Here is a 27,235-nt window from a genome sequence, read left to right as displayed (position 1 = left end):
TGGCAGCTATCCCTGTTCTCATCCAGGGCAGCACCGTAAGCGGGACGATAAAGGAGTACAGCACGTAGCTATCATCTCTTCAAGTAGACAGTGTGTCTCTCGTTTTTTACTTTCATCGCCACTTGAGCGAGCCCATTTCGGAACACTCGACCTGACCAACATCCCTACCTATTCCCCTCTGTCCTGTTTTCGCTGCGTGTGATTGGCTCTTACGGAGCTTTGTTGTCTTAACTTGTTTCTATTCTATGTACTGTTTTTCCTCCTCTTCTCCTTCAGAGTCTCGATTGTTTTCATATGCGAGTATGATTTGCTGACACAAATTGCCTTTAGTATTTTCAATTTTTTTTTATTTCTTGCATGTATAATATGTACGACTGGGAGGGGGCGCTTTTGTAAACATTGGCAAATGAGGACACCACACACAAGAAATCTCACTTTTCCTATATCTAAAAGTGCAAAGAAGAACACACTATAGCCATTGACCACATTTGCAAGTATATGGCTAGGTCCACACTTGGTTAGTAAAATAGTCCACGGTATGTTTAACGCCAAATAAAATTCAAATGTGTGTGTGTGCAGTTGGATAGTAAAAAACTTGAATATATTACAGTTGCCTGTAACATACAGAAAGCACTAGGGTACGAAACATTCATGATCAACATTCACAATCAAAAAAGATGATAAATTTCTACCCCTACCACATTCACAAAGTGTTACAATTCAAACTCCCGAGACCTATGCACTCTTTATTTATTCATTATTTTACACATTTTAGCAAGAGCAAACAACAGCTGCACGTTTGGGAACTACATGGAGAAAATGTACGTCAGATTTATGAGTTGCCCGAAAAATTTGCACCTCATAAATGAAGTGCATGAATAACGGCTAATAAATTTCTGTGTCTGCCATGTAACAAAGTCATGTTTATTTTATTGGCAAGTTTGGAAGTGTTATATCCCTCGCAATTTTTGACATTCGTCAAGTGCAGATATATAGGAGTTTCTTTACTTTACATTGGTGCCGTGGTCCTGGGGCCATGGTGAAGTTGAATTATTTTTGATGGTTTCCTTTTGTAATACCGGAAAAATGGAATGATGGAGAACCTATGGTTCCCAATTACTTTCGTCTCCAATTAATGACTTACTAAATGACTGGGAACCACCCAGCTTAATACACCAAATGATGAAGGTCTGCATGTGCTCTGGGCCTCTAAAATTTGCTAAAAGTTAAAACATTGCTTAAAGTTGATCAATTTGCTAACCTATATAGGGCAGATTTGCAATACAATCAAAAAGTAATTTAAGTTTTGAACTAGAGATATGTAGGTTGAATAAAGAAATGAAAATGTTGGATTTTGAAAAAGGAAATATAATGAAACTAAGAAGGAGCTATCATTTATTAAAATAATAAAATTGTCTGCCACTCCGATTCAGACCCACTTAATTAAAAAGACGAGACTACTGTACAAAAGTTGAAATGGAAGCTTATCCCAGATATGCCAGATAATTAGAGCAACACATTTACTGACACGCCTATTTCACTTTTTAATTAATCTGTATAACAAGGCCTACAACATTCATTTTTAAAATGAATCATATAATATAATAACCAATATTTTATCGAGTTATGATATATGCGCGATGACAAAACGTGTTACAATAGTAATAATTTGTAATAAACCTAACCACACATGAATATGTCCATGTGTGGCACATTCCATTAAAAGTTGAAACGAAATGTAATGTAACTGTTAATTTCTCCCTTGAGGTTTTTATAAATGATATGCCATTTTTTTTAGAAGTTTGTTGATATGAAATTAACACAAAGGGATATCATCATATCAAAGATCAGGCATGTTGCAAGGTGACTAAAAGTGGGGCGCCCAAAGTTACTCAAAGCTGGAAAAAAGTTCAAAACAGTGCAAAAAAGTGCAAAAATTGCACAAAGTGCAAAAATGTGGGGCACTTTTTGTGTGTATCTAACTTGCTTCCATCTCCCACCTGATTATGTTCAACACATCTCATTTTTTTGCAAAGAGGTCTTAAACCTACATGTAGCCTGAGATTCATTTTGAGGGTGTAGTGAAAGAAGGAAACTTATCTGCAATAGCTGCCAGGTGTCATATATTTAAATATGCTGCACTATAGAATGCAGAAATTGTCGAATACAGAATAGGGCAGCTATCGCAGATAGAACTTTTATCCACCAATCCCTCAATTTGAAAGTAACTCATCCCGTCCCTTAATAATATCGCCAAAGACCTATCATCCAATTACGAGCTAATGACTATACACCGCTTAATTATACACAATTCATTCAATGAATGTTAATTTATTTCAATTAAATTCCTGCAATGTTTTGCCTGTCTACATTGACACCATTTTCGCAACATACAATTTGCCGTTGCGCCAGATCTTCCAAATGAGACTTAAAACAATGTGTTAATAATAATTTCAATACCATCTTGCTAAGACAAGGTGAACGCTATGTCAAGACACCAGGGCGCCATGCTACTGATAGTTTTGCCTGATGCAGGGAGCAATCTATGACACCTAAAATCACTGCATCCTTCAATACACAGTTCACTTGCTTTAATATTGAGTTTTTAATGGGGGCGCAAGAGCTGACTGGGGGTATATGCCCCCTGCCCCTGCCACTGATTGAGTTGTCATTCTTACCTGATGAAAATGTAGTAGCATTCACTGCTATGTATTTGTCCACACCACTTTGTTGAGACACTCCGTTTCTAGAATGGACCCGGAACTCGTAATTTGTGTGCGACTCTAGACGACTCACGTTGACTTCTATCCCGTGGACAATTTTACCGGGTGAAAACTGGACTTCTTTCGGACAACGTGGGCAGTCTATTTCGTAAAAGATATCTTTACGATCGCCATCGACGTTTGGTCGCTGCCAAACGAGAGTGATGACAGATGATTTGTTATCGACAAGAGCACGAAGGTTCCTTGGCGCTGACGGTGGACCTGAAGAGGATGAAGAGAAAACATAATTTTGATTAATTTGGTAAATTTTGCCAATGTTGCATAATCATGAGACTCAGATTACAGTCCAAATTTACTCAACTGGGCTACATAACAACAGCCATGGCAACTCTGCCAATAGACATACTTCATCCCTTAACAAGTAGTACACCTGCATATCTTCCTCACCAACATGATTAAAAAAACCCTGTCATAGAGTCCCATCATAATTGTTTTGATTCGCCTCTTATGTCCCTACAACCAATAATGAAGGAATGCAGGTGCTTATGATGAAAAACATAAAAAATAAGCGCAACGAGAAAAAGACGAATAAAAAGAAAGAGAGATACCCATACTGTTGCTTGTGGCATGCACCTGTTGACAAATTTGAATATTGTCAATTTTTATTATTAAACGCATATCAAGAACTCGTATTTTTGACAAATAAGATCTGAAGTACTTTTATATGACAAATCATGTACAATAATATGTATTTACTCTGACAATTCTGAAATATTAATTTTCTTGACTAACTTTGATGTTGAAATTGTATGATAGCATGTAATGCACTAAACCTTTCATTATGGTCTTGGAGAGTTGGTTTAATATAAGGGATGTTTCTATCGGGTTCTAATCAATTATCAAATTTAATAATGAACCCAAAAACTTGCAGAGACCAATGAATACATTTTCCTGCCATTTATAGCACACCCATGAGATTGAGAGTCATAAGGTCAAAGGACAAATAAGAGAATACACCTGAAGTACATCCGCAGACAGAAGATTTCTTGAGTAATTAAAAGATTATTTTAGTTGCTATCAGCAACTGCAAACATGCATTTGAAATGTTTAGCTTGAAATTCTGGTAGTTGCTCAATTTGCACTCCAAGTTTAAGACCTGGGGTTTAAGTTTCCAAACCAATACAAACTTCTGAAGCAACATAAATTATGATCCATGACATCAGCTAGGATATAGGTCATGAACAAAGGGAGAATTCAAGACATTGCCACATAAAAAAACCCATATGAAATGTTATAGGCCGGGGTTATATAGGCCTATGCATTCTTTGTACAAGTAGGAAAAAGACTAGCCAATAATTTACAGCAAGACATCCCAAATATTACATTAATGTAACACAATACCCCTTTCCTTTGTGTGCTCTCTGTTTGAACTTTTCAAAATTTTAATGTACAGTAATAATTTTTTGAAATTTTAATTGATGCTTGATAAAGTTGCCACTCAGACAGACACCATATATCTGTAAGATGACAAATAGCGATGTATGTATCTATAGACAAATCAATTTGCTTTGAATGACCCACATAATATTTTCTGGTCATCCCAAATCACACAGCTTTATGCACATGGTTTTCTTTACCTTTTCTTGAAAAGTTTATAATATTCAGTAGTTGAAAAAGCTAACTACATTATAAGATATGTTGTCCTAACTGAAGATGGGGATTTTATAATCGCAGAAAAACGGTGAGCGAGTGAGCGCCGATACACTGTAAAAATCACAGAAGCAACAGTGAATTCCCTAAAAATCGCATTGTTTTGCATTGCACACTCTCAGAAATGTTTGCCCAATGTTGGTTGAGGGCACAGCCCAACGTTGAGTAATGTTTTGCCCAATGTTGTGTAAATTTCTTTAGCCAAACCCAACATTTTGCCCAATGTTGGGCTATGCCTCCATGTTGGGCAAACGTTTCTGAGAGTGCATTGTACAGAAAAGGATAGACAAGGTTCTGAATTTTATTGACAGGAATATATAATATTATACTGCTGTAATATGATTATGAACACTATCGTGACTGTTTGAAATACCTTTGTTCACCAATAATGCCTTTAATACCTACATCACGGGATTGTCTGTATGGGTCTAATTGTATCATACATTTCAAACGACTTTATCGTTATCACAACTATCTAAAACAATAGGGAGGCCAAATATTGTACTCCAAACCTGATTAACTACTTAATTCAATTTAGACACTTTGTCAAATACTCATCCTATCATCTTACTTAAGGCGGGAAAGAGGGGAGCATGGTTTGCATTTAAATATTCAGACAAATAAAGCTGACACACAAGAGGAATGGTATAGGTTCTATAAAGGAGATCCCAAGGCTTACTATATTAGAAGTGTCATTTCCGCCCCATGTGCATGGTCTTTGTCAGGAGGGGGACAAGGCCCAAAATTTTTATTTTAAATTATAATGGGCCAAATCTCAAGAATTGCAAGACCTATATGGAAATTATATAAATGTGATTATTGGCTTCCTTGACTCATTTCCAATATGTTTAATGTATTAATAGTAAGAAATACAGCAGTTTTTAAGTTACATGGCCCAAACTGGAAAAAAAATGGCTTCTTTCCTCCCACTCGCCTTAACAAGACATTGTATATAAAGCAGTAACCAATTCCACGACACCCGAAGTGCAAAACTTGTCTCCTCTCTGGGCCTCCGCATGAAGTAAATTGACATTTTATAGACCCCCTGTCTTAACTCCTGATTGGTACAAAGAGGGACGAGTGACACTGGAGACGAGTTGGCAGATATGTACATGAAACCTTACACCTAAAACTTGTCAACGAGGGACAAAATTGATCCGTTTTGTAACGTTTTCTGAATAAGCTTTTAATTTTTACATGTTGGATGAAGTCCGGCTGACACGTTAGTCTCCGACAACTGTATGTAGTTGGCTAAAGGGGATGGTGCATGTGAGGAGGGAAAATATTTGTTGTCAGGTCTGCGTAAAAGACCGGCGCCCTCTCTTGGTTAGAGGTTAACCACATAGCTGATAGGGTAAATTGTACATCAAAATTACATACTGTGATGTTCTAAGTGCGCATTAAATCTTATCGCTTTTTTATTATCAAATAATTTGATCAAAGGCCTGTCCATGCCAGTTCTATTATTTTTGTTGATTTAATTTCATCTGAAATTACATGTACAAATTTTGTGCTCTTTTCATACAGAGAGAGTAAACCAAAACAGAAAATGAATAATACGGAAATATACTTTTTTCTGATTGCATAAAAATCTCAACTTTTGTGGAGTACGTCGGGGGATTAGCTTGTGAATCACAAAGTTCCCTTTTAAACACAAGATACCGAGGGTATTGTAACACTAACAAAAGTTAGTCTTAAAATATCTTTCAATTTCGATATATTTGATTGGTTAATCAATCGATTGATTGATCAATTAGATATGGTAATGAAATACAAAATTACTCTGCTAGTTTTAGTTCCAAGTAACTTTACATAAGTCATAACCTTCAGCTCAACTTTATCACAGACCAGAAAAAATTCTCTGAAAAACCAAACTTATAATAGAGAACAGATCTGATGTCAAAAACAGATGGCAAGAAGATCAAAGATTTGTAATTCCTTAATTCTTGATGTCACACACGTGTGAAACCGACAGACAAAACAGACAAATAAAAAGGCTCAGAAATATATGCCCTATCCAAGCAAAGCCGATAACCAACGCCTCCAGAAGTTAAGCCGTGTGTCATCTTTCCCTCATAAAAACAAAATTACGATCGCCATTTTATATTGCAGCTTGTTTGCGATATTTATGACGGTCACGTCTCTTGCGTTTCTGTCCTTTTACCTCGAAAGAGGCGCGACCTCAGACCTAGCTCTTTTTTTAGGAGATTGGTAAATGTTTGTCATGCTTTTGATGGTTTCGAGTTACTCTGCCGCCACCACCTGAATGTATTATGATGTTTCTGGGTGATAACATCAGGCCGCCATCAGTTCAAATATTTTGCGTGGCATTTTCTAGATCTTGTTACAAATTGGGGCCTCTTAAGACATGATTGCAGCCAAACACAAAGGAAGAGCTACATATTTACTGAAGGTAATTGCCATTCATTTTGGGGAGGGGTTACAAATTAATGATATAGAGCGGGTGCTGGTTTTTATGTTTCCATGTGGCATATTTAGTTACTGGTTTTTATGCTTCCATGTGGCATATTTAGTTACTGCTTTTTATGCTTCCATGTGGCATATTTAGTTGAGTTGTCATGTAATAAAAGTCAGGATGCAAAACGTGTCTGAATGTTGGCAACATTAAATGTCATAATTTTGGATAAATAGGTCCATTCACTTTCAAAATCTATTCCAATGTGTTCAGTTATGATCCAAACATCAGATATGTGTCATTATTAGAAAGATGTGGACAAAGACATTTTGATATTACATTCCAAAAGGAAAGTCATAAACATCATCATCGCCAATATACCAGAAACCAGCTCCACCCTTCAATCATTTTGAATAATTTGGCCGGAGTTTGGCATTTCAAATCAAGAATAACATCCTGTGCTTAGTTGTCAAAACTACTTGGGCTCTCCAACAAAATGTGCAAACATCAGGACATTTGGCTCTTCCATTTAGAAATCCACACTACCACTGTAGAAGATTTTGCTAAGTCTACTACAGAGGGTGTGTGTGTTTCAAATAGAATAGACATTTTGGTAACTTCCATGTGAAATACTCACTCCAGTTATGGAAGATATAGGTAAAGCCATGTACAGGGGGAGTATGGGTTACAAAATAATTAACCCTAACCAATTCCATTTGAAAAACATACTCCCTCTGTAGAATACTTTAAGCTACATCTTCCACAGTGGGAGGATGGATTTCAAAAGGAATAGCCCATTGCAATACCTTGTGACCTGCATTCCTCATCCCATCTTCCACTTTATATTCCATTTTTATCTTGCAGCATCTGTTTTGATAAAAACTGATTTGGTATGGAATTTGACAGACCTGCTGTAACCTCGGGAGGAAACAATGGTGTTCATTCCACAAAGCTACACAAACAAAAACAAGCCCTTTTTACCCTGCCTTATAGGGGGACATTTTTTTATTACAGTATTGCCTTTATTATCCTTTGTGAATACTGATGAAAGGATCTTCTGCACTTTTTGCACAATATTTTGGTCTGGAATTTTGGCCCTAAGAAGACTTCACATATTTGTGGTTCCTACTCTGTGCACACAGCAAATGCAACTGGGCAGAAGCCGGTGGCAGCCATCTTGAATTTCAACACTGTTCATGAGGAATAATTATTTGAAATGTTTATGCAGTAAACTGTTTTCCCTAACCTGCATAATCAAGATGGCCGCCATCGTCCTATATGCAATTCCGCCAACTCACAATACTGGGAGTGTGGTTGCATGCAAGTTGTGCCCAGGACATGTTACTTTACTAAATCTATAATACTCACCTGTGCATTCATGTTCGGCTGTCTCGTAGTCTGTCCTGTACCGTCCCTGGACGCATGTACACTTGGAAGACGCCCTGGTGTTAGCATGACTGTCCTTGGGACATGCTTTACATAAACTACTCCCAATATCTGGCTTGTATGTGTTGATTTCACATTCTGTAACAAAATACGAAAAGAAAGGAGTAAAATATTGGTTAATAATAGAAGTAAATGTTTTGGAAACATACAAAATTAGACAAGTCCAGAGGGATAACTGGCACTATGGGTAAGTGCCGCCCTCAAGACCAGCTTGTCCATTCCGGATACCCCCTCCCCCCTATTTGAAATTCCAGAACTTTTCACTATAATTGGTCTTGAAGAGCTAATTGTAAGGCTGTTACTAATCAGGTTCTTATCAACATTAAATTTTAAACTTTGTCAACTTCAATTATTGTTTTGCTATTCAAAGTGACTCACAATAAAATAGGTCAATTCAGTTACAGATATCAGCAACCACCAAAAACACATAGTCAAAATTGATGCTCAGATGCTGATAAATGGTATGTGTCCTCCATCTGGGATAACTAAATGTCTCCCTCTAGAGGAAATACCACTATCACTGTAACTATTGACCAATCAAAAGACACAGCTTTGTAACCCAGGGTCATCCTCTTCATCATCATAATCATCTTTTCATTTCAATTTCATCTTCTGAGCTATGGTAATGTTCATGAATAGAACTATTAAACTGCAGCAAAAAGCATAATTGCTTCAGATGATTTTTGATGACTCTAGTAGTCACAGCGTCAATGTGTATTTGTGCTGAAACCTAATTTGCTCTGCTTTATTTTACTTCCTTATTCTTCTAAATTCACCTTTTAGATTTTAAAAGTCAATTTCACCACTATGAATACGGTCATCCCATGCTTCTGGTCAGAAAAGCAATTCATTTGATATCATTAAGACCTGAATCAATACCCATATACACTCCCCATGACCGTAATTTACAGTTAGTATATTGACCCCAGCCCCAATGCTTATTTTCTCTCGCTAACAATCCAACGATAATTATCGCAAAAGGTTTAATCTTGTTAATAATCGGTCGCTAAAAACACTAGCATTGACTTTTACCACAGGTAAAACGGCATTATGATTTGATAAAACTAAAAAATAGTCCAAAGCTTTATAATACTCTGCCTCCAAACCGCATGATGTGTGTATGCGCTAAAACCACAGCCTGGAATAATCAATGGATGTCCATGCTATACTTCACAAAACCGATCAATGAGCGATGTTAAGCTAATGAGTTTCATTTTTCCCTACTGTGAGCAAAAAGCAAGAGTGTTTTGATAATAAATTGCATATTGATATGGCCGATGACCACTCGAGCGAGAGTGATAATAACATTTTGAAATTGTCATTTGCATTCAAGTGTGGCCAATTTGTCCATGTAAATAGTTTGTTGAGTCTGTATTGTCCTTATCATGTTTTTTATGTACTTCAGATTATGAATTGATATGTGTTTATGTCATGTCCGTGACAACTTCAACAACTTGGATTGATGTGGTCTGTATACTTTTTGATATTACAAATGAGGGACACTTTCATAAGAACAAATTAAAAGCAAATTTAATTCTTTGAAACATTTTCCCATAGCGTTGTATAGATTAACATGGAACACTAATTGACATCTTATGCAAGTATACGCTTTGTCACAACATGTTGTCAAAACAACCTGTCACAACTACAAATGAACAGTCAGGGTTGCCAAAAATTTCAGCCCAAATTGCGGGTCAAATAATCCAAAAGTCACCCAATTTTTCTCTTAACCATTGGTTTCTATGGGGCAAGAAACTATCAGAAGTTGCGGGAGCCAATGTTGAAAAGTCGTCCAATTTATTTCTTAACCATTGGTTTTGCATGGGACAGGAAATTGTCATAAGTCGCAGGGAAAATCCTCAAAAGTCGCCCAACTAGGCTACCAAATCGCGGGTTTGGCAACCCTGTGAACAATATTACATATTGACCAGCATTTGACATACATAACAATTCTGGTATTGTCACATAGACAATGAGATACTCAATAACTAATTTGTTTCCATGTTTTTTTCATATCCTTTAATTGGGTTACCGGAAAATCATTTTACTCAGACAATACAAACAATTGATCTTACGTCAATCATGATATACCAGTAAGATGAACATCTCTATGTAAATAAATTCTAAATGGAACCAGGTCAGCGTTGGAGATGAAGATGATGGATGTTGAAGATGTTGAATTTTACATCCTCTCTGGGCTACTTCATCAAATGACCAAACAAAATTTGTGAAACAATGTTTTGACCATAAAATTCCCAATCCAACTCTACTGATCTAAACATACCAAAAGTAGTGTCCTATACTGGCAAAAGCTGTCACAAATTTGTTAAACTTGGACATTTTAAAATCATTTATTTCTCTCTTACTAGATTGGTACATCAACAGAAAAGTCCCAAAAGAGGTTTTTAACATCACATTGATATCCAGAGAAGGTATTTTAAACTTCCCACAATGCCTTGCTTCCATTTCAATTTTCTGTACTGATTTGCTACCGGTATCCAGTGCAATGTGGGTCGGTAGTGATCAAAGGTACCTCAATGAACAGAACACATTATCCAGAGTATGCAAATTATGTTTATTTCATGACTATTGAGTCCACCCATGTTAAGCCGGTCTATTCTCAACTTGAAAACAAATAGACCCTGTCCAAAGTAATAGAAATGTCATTTGACAAACTCAAGGCGATGTATATGTTGCAAAGGATTCTGGGAAGGGTAACATAACTTCTCCGATCACAGGCCATCTCATTGATTTCTAACCCCATCAAATATTCATAAACCTCATATCTTGTCACTGTGAATGCTTGATTAAATTTGTTCTACCTGACTAAAGGCTCCAGACATTCCAACAAAGAAAAACTTAAAAGTCTTTATGATATTTGATTGTTATTGTTAAAAAGCATGTACCATGCATGGCTTACATATGTAAAGATGTACTTAAATTCTTTGATGACAACTAAATATTTTCAAGTGATTGACTACTTGGGAATACAATAACATAGATAATATTTATGGAGATAAGACTTCTTAGGGATCCCACTATATGGAAATCATTTTATTGTATTTAGATTTTGGTAAGCTTATACTTTCAAAAGCCACTGAAGTATTCTTACTTTGTCATAAAATACTTTCATGCAGCTAAAAAAATCTGACACATTTGTTAGGAAACATTAATGCTGAGTCAAAAAGAAGTTCTAGAAATAAAAATAATAAAATGCAATCTAGCGTTACTTATTATGCCATAAAGATAATCTAAAATCAATTGTCATTTTACATGGAGCTTGGGAGTGAACAATAAATGCCTTGAATATTGTGAAAGACCAGTACTTCAAAAGCTGAGAGGGTGTGTCTGATTTTTTCACATTAACACAAGATTATCAGTGATTTCCCAAACCAGAAACCCTTAAAAGTTCATAAAAATTCAGATTTTTGCATAATCTTAAATCAATTGTCATTTTACATGGAGCTTATGATTGAACAATAAATGCCTTGAATATTGTGAAAGACCAGTACTTCAAAAGCTGAGAGGGTGCGTCTGATTTTTTCACATTAACACAAGATTATCAGTGATTTCCCAAACCAGAACGCCCTAAAGTTCATCAAAATTCAGATTTGTGTATAATTTTGTGCTAAGAAGCCTATACAAATTGAAAACGGTGAAAGCAACCTGATTAAAACAAAATCTGACATCTGACATCAGAATATAAAGTACTACTTTTATTACTTCCATTTTTATCACTGCACAAGTAAGGCTGCCGAATTCGGAACCACGGTGCAAAGTAGCAAATGGCCCTATACAGAGCAAGTTTATTTGTAATACTTTACTTTGAAATGAGCTATTTATGATCAAATCTGCCCATGTTTCTGACTAAGTCCAAAATGGCTTCTCTATGTTCCAAAATTCAAAATTCAAAATGGCAGCCAAAATAGTGAATTTTAAGCTAATTTATTTGAACAGCATTCTTAGGGCAATGGTAGTGATTTGGGTTTCTAGTCGTAATAGCTAATGCTTTCATTAGACAAAATATTTTGTACAGAACCTCTCTGACAGTCCCTTTAAAGGCTTGTCTTTGAAAAAGAAAAGAAACTTATACATTTTAAAATAGATTACTTAGGCCCCTAAACCTATTATAAACTTTGGCTACCCAAAGTCTGGCCATATGATAGGACTTCATTCACTCAGGATCCTAAATTATTCAAATATAGATAATCATCATTCCCACAATATGCTCAAAAACAAACTTTACTCAATAGAAAATGTGTACAATCAATTGAAGTAGTTTGACTATTTGGATTTAGTGAATGACCAAGCAAGCTGAAGTGTTTCTTTAAGGCGCACTTCTTATCAGTAAGAGACCTTTACAATAAAATATGTTGTTTGCATATGTAATGACTTGTTACTACTATCAAGCTTTGATCAGCCTCCGATTTTGCAGTGCATTCACCCCACATTATACAGGTAGTCTGCAAATTTGAAGAAATTGGTACCCAATCTCTTTTCGGATCATTTCAATTGAATAAGGCTACTACAGGTGTAAAGCCAAAGAACTTTCAAAATAAATGTTGATGATAACTTGGTTTGAAATTCTTCCGGTTTCACAAAATCAAATTTTGCATTATAGCTAGGACGCCGCCGTTCGCATCAATGTTATCAGGACCAACACAATAATTGGTCACTTTTTTAACTTGTTGTCAAATAAGAACTGGGTTCCAACCAGGCTTGCACTCCTCCCATAATACCTGTAGGCCTATTTACTCAGTATTGTTACAATATCTATTGTAAAGTTCCTACCAAAAGTCTCAGCAATACAGTCACAGTCTATCACTTTCATATAAAGGGAATTTTCTTCCATTCACTCAAAAAATCCAAGGCTCCATCTTCATCCTTCTTAAGATGGAGGAAGAAAAAAGATAATGCATGTCATCCTCATCATCCTCCTGGTATGTCTTTTGGTATATTATATCCCTCACATGTCCCCAGGGCAGAGGAATTAAATTTGACACCTAATGTAATGATGTGAAAAAGTTGTGCCATTACTCACCACAAAGTTTAAATGGAATTTGGTATCAATTTTGAATATTATCCACTAAAGGGTTGCCAAAAGTCTTATAAAATTATTTTCTAGCCACAGTCTTGACAAGTTTGATTTTTAAATATTGGACACTAATGCAGTTCTGCATTGCAAAAAAGTATGGAACTTCATGAAGTTATTGTATGTTTATGACAATTCTGCTATCTTATGAAGATAGCAAAATATACTTTGTTGATGATGGATGATGATGATGATGGATGATGATGATGATGATGATGATGATGATGATGATGATGATGATGACGGAGGTGGAGGAGAGGAAGGAGAAGGAGGATGAGGGGAGGAGGAGGAGGAGATAAAGGAAATTAAATTGATCATATTTACAAATTGTGCAAAAAAGAGCAACTTTACGGACAATATTATTGGTGAAGAACTCAACAACCACACTATCTTCAGAAGACAGTATTGTTATTCATAAAATTTTCTGTCAGGCTTCAACATTTTCGCTGAATGGAAATTAAAAAATACAAGTGCAATCACATCAGCTATTAATATAACTAGTCTGCTGCAAATATTGATATCATTTGGAAAAATTAGGTATGATTACATCCTACGCCTCAATCACTACCTAAATTTAGTCGTCTGGTATCGATCCTTTCAATTTTCCTCTTGTCAAAATCAACACCTATTATTGATAATATCCAAATATGAACTCTGCTAAACCAGCATTTATCACATACATCATCAGACAGTGAATTAATTATTCATAATTACATGTTGGGGTAAGTGATTACATGTTGGGGTACATTGCACTTTTAGTAGGTGTCAATCAATTACTGAAAAAGTTGGTCTAATGGTGATATAACACCTGATATAATTTGTGAAGAATATAATTAATACAATGGACTATTCCAGTTGAAATCCACACTACATGTACCCCTGTGGAAGATTTTGGAAACATGTTCAACAGAGGGAGTATGAATTTTAAATGGAATTAGCACATTAGGCAGCTCCATTTGAAACCCACCCTCCTCCCTCGGTGGAAGATTCAGGTTGAAGCAAGCAAGTAAAACTTAATGTTAAGGGATGCACCATTAAACTTCAAGGTGGGGGTTAGGAAGTTTTGAAGAAAAAAAAACACTTCCCTCACTACATGAGCAAAAAACGTATCTCATCTGTCACTTCATAAAAATCTAATCATGCAACAAAAAAACTACACAAATTTGACAAAATAGATAATCCCTCTTTTGCTCAGGTATTCTGTGTTATTTTAATTTTATTTAAACCCTTTACAACTGCTTCATCTCATCTCTTGGGTAGCTGTGAAGTGCTCAGTAAAGGAGAAGTCTGCATTCTATACTCAAGGACAACTAGAGCTTGTTTACCACAAATTCATCATCATCATATTTTAAAGCTAACAACAAAATTAACTAATTCTTCAAAACATGTTTATCCATTTTGTACAAATTGTCTCTTTTATATTGGTCTGTAGGGTATAATTTCAAGCTAGGGTGGTTTTGAATTGAAGAAAAAAAAGAAGCAAAAAAAGTTGTAAATTCCTCTTCTTCTAAATGTATTGATAAGATTATGTTGTAAGAATCACAAACTGGTCATAAAATGCAAAAGGAATGGAATGGTTGAAAATACCCCTTTCATCTACCAAGGCTGTATTTTCCACTATGAGGACCATCTTTTGTAAAGAAAATCATCAAATGTGTGATAATATGCTCCCATGTGTCATGTATTATTCCTGGGTATTATTACCTTAATGGTGAGAATATTCACTTTTCTTGTATTGTTAACATAAATTGGAGTCTTTTTTGATGTATCTAATGTGTTTTGATTGTTGGTACATGGTTTGCAGAAAAGAATTGTGTTTTGATCAAAAGAAGCTTGTTAATTCATGGCATTAATCTAAATCTCCATATATAACACCAAAATTCCAAAATTGCTGGTGGTCTTAAAAGCATTTTTGCCTGGTATTCTTGATGTTGCAAAAAAGTAATCAAGAGGTCAAATAATACAAAATAAAATACTCCAATTTTCTCTTTTAACCGTTGATTTCAAAGTAACAAGAAAAGCCGAAAGTCACTGTAGACTAAGGAAGATCGAAAGTTACCCAATTTTTCTCTTGGCCATTCATATGGAAAAGGAATCGGTTAAACATTAAAATGAAAATATTTAACAATTGCTTTTAATTGGACTACTGCAAGGAATGCAGTATGTGAATGTGTAATGTCAATTTGATGTGATACAAGATTGCTGATTGGTTATTGCAGTTGCTTGATATCAACTTGATGTAAGTCTTTGTCAAAGACCATCATAATCCATGCTTTGGGGGGTGGCGAGCGGCGGCTACAATCCATGCTTGAGGGGTGAAACCTGAGCAGCGCAACAGAGCGGTTTCGCCACAACACAAAACATGAACTAGATTTAATCATAGTTAACGCACCAGGAAAATTATAGAATATAAAACTACCAAATAACAGCTGTATTCTGCGAACAAGAAGGCACCTGCTGCTATTCCTTAGGGTTCTTCCTTTGGATCACCCAAAGAGGGTGCTCCTACCCCAGGGCTCCAGGCAAAGTCTTGTTGAAGGGCTAAATTGACACTGTGATGTTCACATGTCTGCATCCACATCCATCTAACACTGTCTATTGATTGAATACCGCAACCACACATATAGGGATAGTGCATAGATCTCTGATATGACATCTAGTTGTTACAAAGTAGGAATGGAGAGAACTAATGATGCTACTAGATCAATCACATTGGAGCAATGACCGTAGGCTATTATTGATTCATTGGTTCAGATGATCAATTCATTTTTGTCACTGCACTCTGTACCAAATGCCCAGTCTGTCTGACTTGTTTGGAGGTGGGACTTGGCAGGGCCAACATGGACTGATCCCGATCCAGGATGGCAAATAAAAGTTTAAGTTTAATAGAGTGAATATAGAAACATTGTTTTCTGCACCTTCATCCCAACATACACATTCAAACATACCAACCTTGCCCTTACCATTTCTACAAACCGAACTACTTTTGCGCTACCCACGCTTTTCACTTGTCATACTTCCAACATGAAATAGCCTGTCATATGGGCATAAACCCCTAAAGGCAAATTTTCTCAAATTATAGATATTCATGATATTATTACACCTAGGCTACAAGTTGCTACCAGCATATTATCCTTATAAGCCATCATCTATCTATCTAGGAGGAGGAGGAGGCATGGAGGAGACACCAAGATAAGTGTTTCATCTTTCTCTGGTGGGAGTTACACCATAATCAGAGCAGGGTTGCCATACCTACAATTTGGTAGCCCAATTGGGTGGCTTAACACTTTCACTGTTATTTTTGACAGTTCTGTCCCATAGAAACAATGATTAAGAAACAAATCGAATGACTTTATATCCACAGAGGCTTCCACTATTTCAGGTAGTGTCTTGTTTCATAGTAACAAGTGGTTGAGAGAAAATATTGGGTGATTTTTTGGCAATTTGCCCCACCATTGGGCTGAAATTATTAGAAACTGATGAGGATAGGAAGATCAGTGCTGACAGAGATGCCATGTGAGTCAGACTCCTCCTTGATAATCACTCTTAAATCTAATTTTCAACCTTGGCTGATGGAGAATTTTTCTGCATTTTTTTGCTGAGACAAAGTGTCTACTGTTTCGCCAAATTGTTTAGTAACCATTCTAGTCAGTGGAATAAAGCGTAAGTAAGAACATCCCCATGAGTCAGTAAGCAAGTCAAATTATTAAATGATCCACCACAACAGAATCTATTTCATATGCATCCATCATTATTTTATATCGTCATCAAGCCTCCTATGTGCTTGTGGTCCCTGAACATGTTTAAAACAAAACTGCCAACAGGTTACATGGGAGGTTTTGCTTTAAACATGTTCAGGGGCCAATGACACCTAGGAGGTTTTTCCTGTCCAACGACGATATGCATTTTTGCCATATGCATTTGAAAATGGATTTTGTTGCAATTATGGCATGTTAACCCCAAGTTTTTCCTGTAAAATGAAGTTAACAGTGACAAAACTGAAGTAAAAAAAAAAACCTAAAAAATCCCCAAAGAACCAGATGATGAGGGTAAGCCACAAAAGTACAAGTTTAGCTTTTTCACATTTCCCATAGCAGAGTTTAACAGTTAAACTTGGCACAAAATCAAACCATTCAGTGTACATAGATCCATATTATCAATGTCAACTCCTTTCAAGTTTGGATTCAATAAAAACTTTTTGATGTTTTCTTCCACCCCTCTGCTCCCATCAGATTGTTTCGAAATTTTCTTTAAACCCATGATCCTTCCACCGAAATTGTTTCTAAATCCTCTTGATGTCAGCCGGGAAGAGCTGCAGACACTATGAACCACAATGGCCTCATCCCAATGGCATAGTTCAATAAACAATCATAGTGCAAAATTTGACCTCAAGTTGCAGAGAATGAGTTTTTGAACCCAAATTGTCAAAGGTCATTCAATGAATGTACAAATATATTGTGGTCAAAGAACTGTGCCCTGATAGATGGGCATGTTGTGGATCAGTGAGACTCCGGAGCGCAGACTGTTCCTCATCTGAAACCGCTTGTTACAGCTTACAAACTAATCAAACTATGGGTTGTAACAGAGCCGCTGATATCATCTTGATGTTGTTTGTGTGACCTGTGGATGTGTTTAATCATTAGGTCATCTGGCTGTAACATCATCATGTTCTGATGGCATTTGAGGCTGACCCAATTATGTTCTGAAATCTCACACACACCAATGATTCAAACGTCTATGGTATTACTACAGGAGACTGAATCTTCCCACAGTCCCTCATCCCCACCCCCATCAAGCTTTTCCCTCCCCATCTGCTCAAAGTAGGAGATGACGAAGACCAAAATACATTTTGGAATCAAATCGCCAAAATGTATATCTGTCTTTCCCCCCTTATACCCAATTCAGAATTATTTCTCATATTTTTTGTCTGTCAGACTCTGAATATCTGTCTGTGAGCCTGACTGATAGCCTGTCTAAAATGCACCTAAAATGAATTATTCATACAAAATTTACATAAACATGCATTTATACATGAATATTACAAATTCATTCAGCAGCAGTCATTGATATTTTGGTAAATATCATACCCCACTCATTTTGCAAATTGAAAACCTACAACTATGTAAATCATTTGCAAATTAACTCATTCCCATTATTTGCCAGCTACTTAAAGCATTTCAAAATGCTAAAATTATACCCAGTGCTCTTGTATTTTCATGTTATTGCAAATACTGAAGGCAAAATGTACACAGATATGATTCTACAAGTGTGGGTGCTTTATTAACGACAACTTTACAAGTGTGTTACAAAACGGACAAGAGTGGCTCTAACAAGAGATCAGAGTGCACCCTCGGGCGAAAGGAAACGGTCGTCATGGAAATGACAGCAAAAAATACATAGTGTTTGGTTCTTGGTATTTTACTAGCTCCTATTATTCTTTTGAAAACTATTCTTATGCTAAGGAACATGTATCCTTGTTCTTGATCCAGGTTATTACTGATTTGAAAAGATTGTAAAATCGTAAATAATTGTTCAGTTTTTTGCAGACTACTTTCTCGTCGTCTGCTAATATCCAATTCATGGCTCATTTTCCTTCTTCAAATATTTACGATCACTGACATCATAGGATACAACAAAAGTCCCCTGGTATCAACCAAATATCCAACCACACAAATTAGGAACCCAATCTAGTTATAAATAATTTTCTAAAGAGTCAGCTTTGTAAATAATCTCCCCTACCTGATGTACATCTACATCAGCCAATCACGTCGTCCGATTCCGTTTGAACCGAGAACAATAGGGCTCCATTCCACTAATGGGTAACTCTTCCTACTGAATGAAAGGTGTTACTCGCTGGAGTCGGATTTCACGAGGTTACCGAAATCTGAGCCACCTTTGTTTGCCGTGCTTTCTTGTCCCATAAGAGTAGAAGCCAAAATGAAAATAGACTGCCATGACGACTGTGGTGGACCCAGGTTTAGTCCCTATGCGTAAGTTGCCCGAGGACTGCTCCAGTGGGAAAGCCCGGTGTTTAGTTACTAGCCTCTGGCGTTAGCTATCTTCCAGTTTGAAATACGGGGGAAAAACTGCAACAATTGTCAGTCAGGGCTGGGCCCATGAGTCCAACTGCAATATTCATGCTCTGTCTACGAGAGTACTCCAAGAAAACGGAGCAGCTCTTAGAGCACAATCTCGGCTTGTCAAAATATTAGGAAATGAGAAGGATTTGCACTTTTGAGCCCAGCCGCAGTTAGCGGATGGAGATTTGGGTTACAGCTTCAGGGGTGTGGATTTAAGGAGCTTGTTTGATAGACAATGCTGGTATAATTGTAACATGAAAACCAATTAGGTGCTCATGGCATTGATGACAATGAGTAACATCATATTGGAGTGTCTGTGTCTCCAGAACTTGTTCACCATTGTCCTATTTCAGCAGGGCATTTTACAATTTCCCTCTAACCAATATTCAATTCCACCTGTTTTTAACAAATCTTGAGATTATCCGACTTAAGTCCTATCCTGATGATAATATAAGGTATTACGCATCCAGACCTTAAGGGGAGGGGGAAGGTTGGTGCACTTTTGTGCTTCCAATGTTTTGAAAATGTTGATATGAATTTGATTTGATTTTTATTTTAATTTGTCAAGACGGTCCTAATGATGTGACACGAAATGGCCTCTTGATCACTGCCCTTTATCAAATTATAGCCACCAGTTGAAAATGATGGGGAAAATGAGACCTACTTCACAATAAAATCTTGATTTTACATTGAAGTAGTTCATTTTAGCCGTAACCAAAGACCTCAACCTGCAACTCTACCATCTGTGCTCTCAAAAATCTGATATATAGGGCAAACAAGTGATCCTTACTTTCCCATAAAAAATTAATATCCATCCCACTATCATCCCCCACATCCATCCAATATCATTTCCACGTTAGAACAAATAAACCAAATCCATAGAAAACCCCTTATATTAATATCGCAATCCAGTTTACAAGACAAACAACCCTTCAAAATACATCAAAAAAAAAGTACGGTACAACCCCTAAAACAACAAGCACTATTGTATAAGATGACGCGAATCTGAAATACCAATATTAATTCATACCATCTCTACCAACAGAGTCTGAATGGTACCATCGATTCATATCTGAAGTGGGTAAATACTCAGATGAAAAGACCAATACCAATAACTGTGGTTCATCCTCCTCCTTTCGAAGCCTGTCAGCATCTCAACTACAAATTACATCTAATGCCTTTCCTCTTATGTTCTTTTGATATTTCGTTAGGCGAGTCGTTAGGTGGTCAGAAAACTATTTAAGTACAGCTATGGCCATATGAATGGTTTGAAATGGAAGGTATATTCAGAATCAGTGTATTTATTATGCCTTTGAATATGATTCAGATTTACGAGTCCTGTCCGTTTGCCTAAATGCAAGTGTAAAATATTACTAGGGAACAGCTATCTCAACACAGCACAGATTTTTACGACAAAACAGCACTATTTTATAACTTTATATAACTTAATGTTAATTTAGTTTATATTAGGTAAATATGCTGCATTTTACTTTTCCAACTGGACAGACTATTAAATCTAACTATGCTGTTCAAATTATCAATATTTGTTATTATAAAGTTATACTTTTACCACAAGTCTATAAAAAATGGAAATCTATTAAATCTAACTGTGCTGTTCAAATGATCAATATTTGTTGTTATAAAGTTATACTTTTACCACAAGTCTATAAGAAATGGAAATGGAAGACCAATAGGGATTTGAAAAGAGTCAACAATACAGCGGCATGATGGGAAAACTGTAGCATGATGGGTAAACCAACTGACCAGTGTTACCATGGTTACATTGACATCCATCTACAAGACAAACAACTTCCTCTATTGACACCACTCCTCATCCTGCACCATGTTTGCATCTCTTGTTTTTCCTTTTCCGGATGAGATGAACGATAAATTCTCATTTCCAGACCACAACCAAGACCAAATATTATATTTTCATATGGCGAAGAAGAGAAGTAGTGAGTAACCTGATCTTCTGCAAAATTACCAGCGGGGAAGTAGAGATAAATGAGTGCGGGACAAACTGATGAATCAGCTTGTTGAGGGCGCTCAACACAGAGTTAATTTTGTTTGCATAATATTCGCTTACATCCCTGGTGAGCATCTGGCATGGGGGGAGCGGAGATCAGATGCTGTACTTTTATGCTTAGTTCAATCTTGTAGTGTGTAGCTACAATATAGTTATCTTTTCAAACTCACAAACGGAAAACTTTACAGAGTGTTTCTAGAAAGTATTAGAAGACAAAGTTTATATTATAATTTTTTCACCAATTTTGTTTATTGAACTTAAAAACTTCCACTGATCAAACTTAATTTGTAAGAAAGTATAAATCAATACGTACACCTTCGAGAAGTTGCAAGCTTTTTAAAAAACGTAAAAACAAGATTAATCGACGTAATATACGGGAAGCTGATTATACATTTGGTTCAATCACAGTGCTCTCCCAATTGGGTTATTGGCAATAATGTAATTACAGCTCAAACTACGTCTCCGCAAATATTGGACTAGTGCCAGTTTCGGGGCCCCGCCAATTGTTGATATCACAGAGCGCAAACACTCTCCGCTGCTTTACAATCGGCAATGATCCGTCATCAACAAATGATGAAGTGACCGAGATTTCCTCAGTCAATACAAAGCGGGATAATGTAAGGCCTATTTCATCCTAAAAAAATTACCCGAGAAATGAGTTTCATACAAAACTCCTCCGACTGTTTGAATAAAAACATGACAGACGTACTGTCAATTGACTCGTATTTAAACTTGAATGTTACAGTACAAATACTTCAGATTGAACACAACTTTTCATTCCGCTTTCAAAATATTCTGAAAGAGCATGTCACACATTTGGTAGATGGAAGTGATCTTGGTCTGACAAACAGCGCTTATGCTTATATTTGCTAAAAATAGAAATGATTTGCATCGCTCCAATCAAACAGGTTATTATGTTGGTAACTTATGAGGGGTTTAGCGGGGTCAGTTTGCATTTGCCTCGCAAATCCAAACCTTTTACCGGTCATGTTTAACAACTTCTTTGGTGCCCATTAAGATGGTTTATCCCTTGCACTCTGTGTCCATCAATGGTGGCTCAACTATGATCACAGATTTCATTAAATGCAAAAGAGAACAAGACCAACAGTATTGATACCCTTGTATTTGCCAATCGTTTGATTGCTCGACAGAACGGCGCTTTGCTAACGAAGGCACGGTCTGTTGGAAAGCTGGGCTGGTTGCAATCAAAGTTCGCGATATTTTGTTATGTGATTTGGTGTTGAAAGAGTGGTGGATGGTTTAAATTTTTTGATGTACATCCTTATAATTTAAACATTTTATGATTTGTTTTCAATTAGTACTTAAATACAAATTGGTGGAGAATTATCACATCATTCATAGCAAAGTCATCTAAATATTGCTCATTAAACAGAAAATCTTGGGCTAAATCTTAAAATCAGTTACCATGGTAACATAAGATTTTAAAATCAAACTGGTATGACGCAGGAACAAGGATAACCAGGGCAGGTTGTCATCGGATTTTCATCAGAGGTTACGATAAGGTCACCGGTAAGTTACCAAAATTACTTTGGTTTTCAGGTTGAAAAGTTAATCCACCAATCTTTCATCTTCAAATTTATCCTCAGGTATCATGAAATAAAGATGCAGGCAATCTTATGGATTTTAGTTTGCTACTATCTTAATCTTCAGTAATTTGTTCCAAATTCCTAGAGCCACGCCTCAAAATATATTTTGTTCTATCTTATATCACAAAATTGCACTCTTTTGAACTCCATGGGCACTATTGCCTTCTTACATAATATCTGCTAATTGGACATGATATAATCATCTGAACCTGAGAAACCAATCAAAATACAGGTTTTAGATCTCTTGGCAATTTTAAGCTTATTTCCCTTTCAGCCCTACTGACTATTCTTATCATATCTCTGATTGGCTCAATACATGATAAAACCCTCTTAGTAACCAATCAAGATAGTTATTAGAGCCTGATAATTTGGACAGTAGAGTCCATGGGGTGAAAGTTGCAATGAAAGTGAGAATGAAGTGCAAAAGAGCTTTTGAAATTCGAATATTTTCTAAACATACATCCACATTTTACACTCAACTTTGAAAATTGTATATATCGACTGCTCAGTGCCAGAAGTGGGTAAGTGCAATAGCGCTGCCATATCGCTCATTCTACAAAATCCGGTGCCAATCCACTATAAAAATTGAAAAAATAAAAGTTGTTCAAAAAGACCTGCTTTTTGTGTTTTTTAAGAGTAAATGTATCACTACTTTCAGATGTAAAAAATTGCCAACACCACTTGCATATTTTTCTTTCAGGAAGTCATGATGTTTTTTAACACTAAAACTCAATGTAATGTGAGCCAAAAATGCTACAGCATCACGATTTTTACTGTGATTTTTAAAAACCTATGAGTGTTTCCTTTCAAAAACCGCAAATTACATTGATACCTCTGTTTTACTTCTTTCCAATAACGTGTGTTAAAAAGGGTAACGTAGCTCACAGCGTTTTGGTGGAAAGTGCAATTTATTTTAGAATTACACAAAGACGCTTTTAATCACTAAAAATAATGTTGATAAACAATATGATGGTGCGTTATCTAATTAAAAAACAACAAATATGTAAAGAAATCGCATTTATTCAAAGAAAATATTCAGGGTTAGATGTGACACTTGAGCAGTGGAAACGCATTTTTAGCGATTTTAGAGCCTTTGCAAGGGTTAATCAGGCTGAAGAAAGCATTTAAAGTATGGAAAACTATATATGTCCGTGTAGATCTCGTTGAGTTCTACCAGAAAAACAACATATTTGATGCCCTAAATGCTCGACAAAGTTTTTGTGGACCAAAGAATGGAAAAAAGGCTATTGGCACCGGATTTTGTAGAATGAGCGATATGTAGCTGCCAGTGTAGATGAGTATATAGGCCTACAATATACTGTGTGTAAATTGGCAAATGTTCACAGGGCAACTATTCACTTACCCACTTCTGGCACTGAGCAGTCGATATATGCCACAGGTTTATCCTCAAGTACATGCTGCACTGCAATCTGTCCATTAATATATTTTTAGTCAAGATAGAATCATTACTATCAATTCAAATTCCCTGATTTCAGACATTCTGCTTATGGAACCTCACAAAATCTTATACATGTATGGTTTTATTTCAATTTTGTGAACCGATTATCCGTGTAATATTTTCTGAGAAAGGAAAACACTTAAACTGTTCAACATCACCCCAAATAGCTATCAAAACATAAAGTAGTCTCCTTATAATTTGCTACAAAAACTCTTCAAGGAATAACCGTTTTTCCACTTATTTCTTATACAAAATACTACTATCAATATACTCGAGATCCTCAGTGCACAAAAGAATGAGGACAAAAAACAATCAACCAACATCTTTTGCTTTGCCATCTGCAAAACACAACAACCCAAGACTGAATGCATTTATTTATTACCAGAAACCTATTTTCTCTCTCGTCCGTTAATGTCACACTCTTGTTTTCTCCTTTTTTCCTCGAGTAAGAAATTTCGGGTCAATTTGATGCACTTCAAAATCTATACATCACTCCAAATCCTCACACTAAATCCAGGTTAACATACATGGGGCACTAGCACTAGCTAAACTACATGGCTTGTTTGCTGGAGAAGAATATGGTGCTATTCCAGTTGAAATCCATACACCCCTGATGGAAGACATGACCTTAATCTCCCACATAAGGAGTATGAATTTTGAGTGAAGTTATATGAATGGGTGACTCAATTTGAAATCCACACCCCCAGTTTGGAACTGAAGATTAAGGTCATGTCTTCCACAGGGGTGTATAGATTTTAATTGGAACAGCCTATTTCTGTGCAAATCTTTGTTGGCTAAGTATTCAGTACAAATCTGGGAATCTTGTTTTGCAAGATGCTGTATGCTGAATGTGAAGTGAGGAGAATAATGGGCGACCATTTTGAGCAAGGAAGACTCTTGTCGCAAAAAGAGAGATGGATTTCTGTGAATCTTATTTTGCGAGATACTGCTGAATGTGGAGTGAGAATAATAATGTGTGACCCGAGTTGAAAGGGAAATTTTTGTAGCAGAAGATTGATTTTTGAGTTTAGGGAAATATCTAACAACTGGACAAGGTGAAATAGTGTTTCTAGAACACCAATGATGCAGAAGTCTGTAAACCCTAGGATCTCAAAAAAACGCATCTGTCAGGACAAAGGTCTTCCACTTTTCACAGAATTGACCTTTGAATGGAGGTTATGAACTGTGCCATGTTCAATGTGACTATTTTGGTTCAAAGTGCAAATCCACTCATAGTCTAAAGCATGGGCATCAATCCTGGGGTGGGGGAGGGCAAATCGACCCATTTTTTGTTCTTTTTTAGCCACCTTTTGACAATTTCGGCCATTTGTCTCCCCACATTTCAAGCCGGATTGGCGCTAATGGTTTAGAGTATAGTTTCTCTCATTTGCAAGCAAACAGGATCCCGTTTTGATACTTCACTCACCCCATTGAGAAGAGTTTGGACAACCTCCAGTGGAGCCATCAGAAAAAATATCTCACTATCTTTTTACCGACTTACACCTCATTTTCATCATTCCGTATCTCATATAAACACAGCAACATATTCAGCAACTGATCATAGTAACGTTGATCCCACACATTGCATAATCCATACGAACATGGCAGTATCCTTAGAGTTGAGATGTAAAATGCAACATACTAAAGGCTGCCCTGTGCATTTTAATTTATCTTCATCACTTGCAGCGAAAAGCCATTGATGACACATGAAGCAAACCAAAAACAATCAAGCCAAATGGTATCAAAAGCTCACATCCATTCAAAAATGTAATATGTTCAATAAATGAAGTAAAATAACACTAACTCTCAAAGCGATAAAGAAATCAGTATGACGCAAGGCAGCAATAACCTTTATTGCATTTTACACTCCACTCATCATTTCTACAAAGATTTCCATATAATTACATTGAAACAAATTCAGGTTTAAGTATAAATTCAAGTCATGATGAATCAAGTCTTCTGATCTTGTTTACATTTCAAAGAAATGCTACAAAAACAAGTTAATTGTCCTTATAATAGTAGCAGAACTTTACTGATTTAGTAATATTTGATTCTTTATCATTGTAGGAAAGCAATAATGTCATAAGTGACAATGAATTAAAAGATGCACTTGCTTTCTGCTTATCATATTAATGAATAATACATATCACTGAAGAGAATCCAAGAAGAGTATCTCCAGCGATAGAGTACTAGACCTTTAGAATTGTCTAAAATAAGTTGTTTCAAATGTTCCGAGTCCTTCAGGTAGACCCACTTTATATCTCTTTAATAAACTTACATCACAGATGTCATAATATTGCTTCCGACGGAATCCCATATTCCTTACACACTCTAATGAACAAACCGTATTTAATGGGTTGCATTTAAGTCTCTAACTACGCTCATGTAAAAACATACTATACTATTTGCTAGCAAATACTTTATTTTACTTTAGGAGCAGGCAAATTTAAAAACATTCAAAAAAGATCTGTCTCCTGCAACGTTAAACACTGTACCTTCTATTTCATTTTTGTGTAGATACTGACGTTTTACTTTGAAAGCAGACCAATTAAAAAAATGCACCTGCCTACCAAGCCAAAACACATTATTTGCTCCATTATGTGTTGCAGATACGGCCTCTTTACTAGGGAGAGCATGGTTCTTACACACACTTGTCAGAAGCAATCAACCTCCCAC

At 36.3% G+C, this 27,235-nt stretch overlaps 1 protein-coding gene across 1 annotated transcript in view; it reads right to left on the bottom strand.

Moving 5' to 3' along the window:
- LOC140157067 (ephrin type-B receptor 2-like) overlaps nucleotides 1–27,235 on the bottom strand; it is a 393,532-nt gene that overhangs the window by 36,561 nt on the left and 329,736 nt on the right. Inside the window, 2 exon segments of the mRNA XM_072180133.1 lie at nucleotides 2,679–2,984; nucleotides 8,218–8,373. Coding sequence (XP_072036234.1) covers nucleotides 2,679–2,984; nucleotides 8,218–8,373 — 462 coding nt within the window.

Source organism: Amphiura filiformis, chromosome 7 (genome assembly GCF_039555335.1).
Source record: "Amphiura filiformis chromosome 7, Afil_fr2py, whole genome shotgun sequence".
Lineage (NCBI taxonomy): Eukaryota > Metazoa > Echinodermata > Ophiuroidea > Amphilepidida > Amphiuridae > Amphiura > Amphiura filiformis.
Note: the sequence above shows the minus strand (reverse complement) of the source record. Positions and strands in the feature narration are given on the sequence as shown.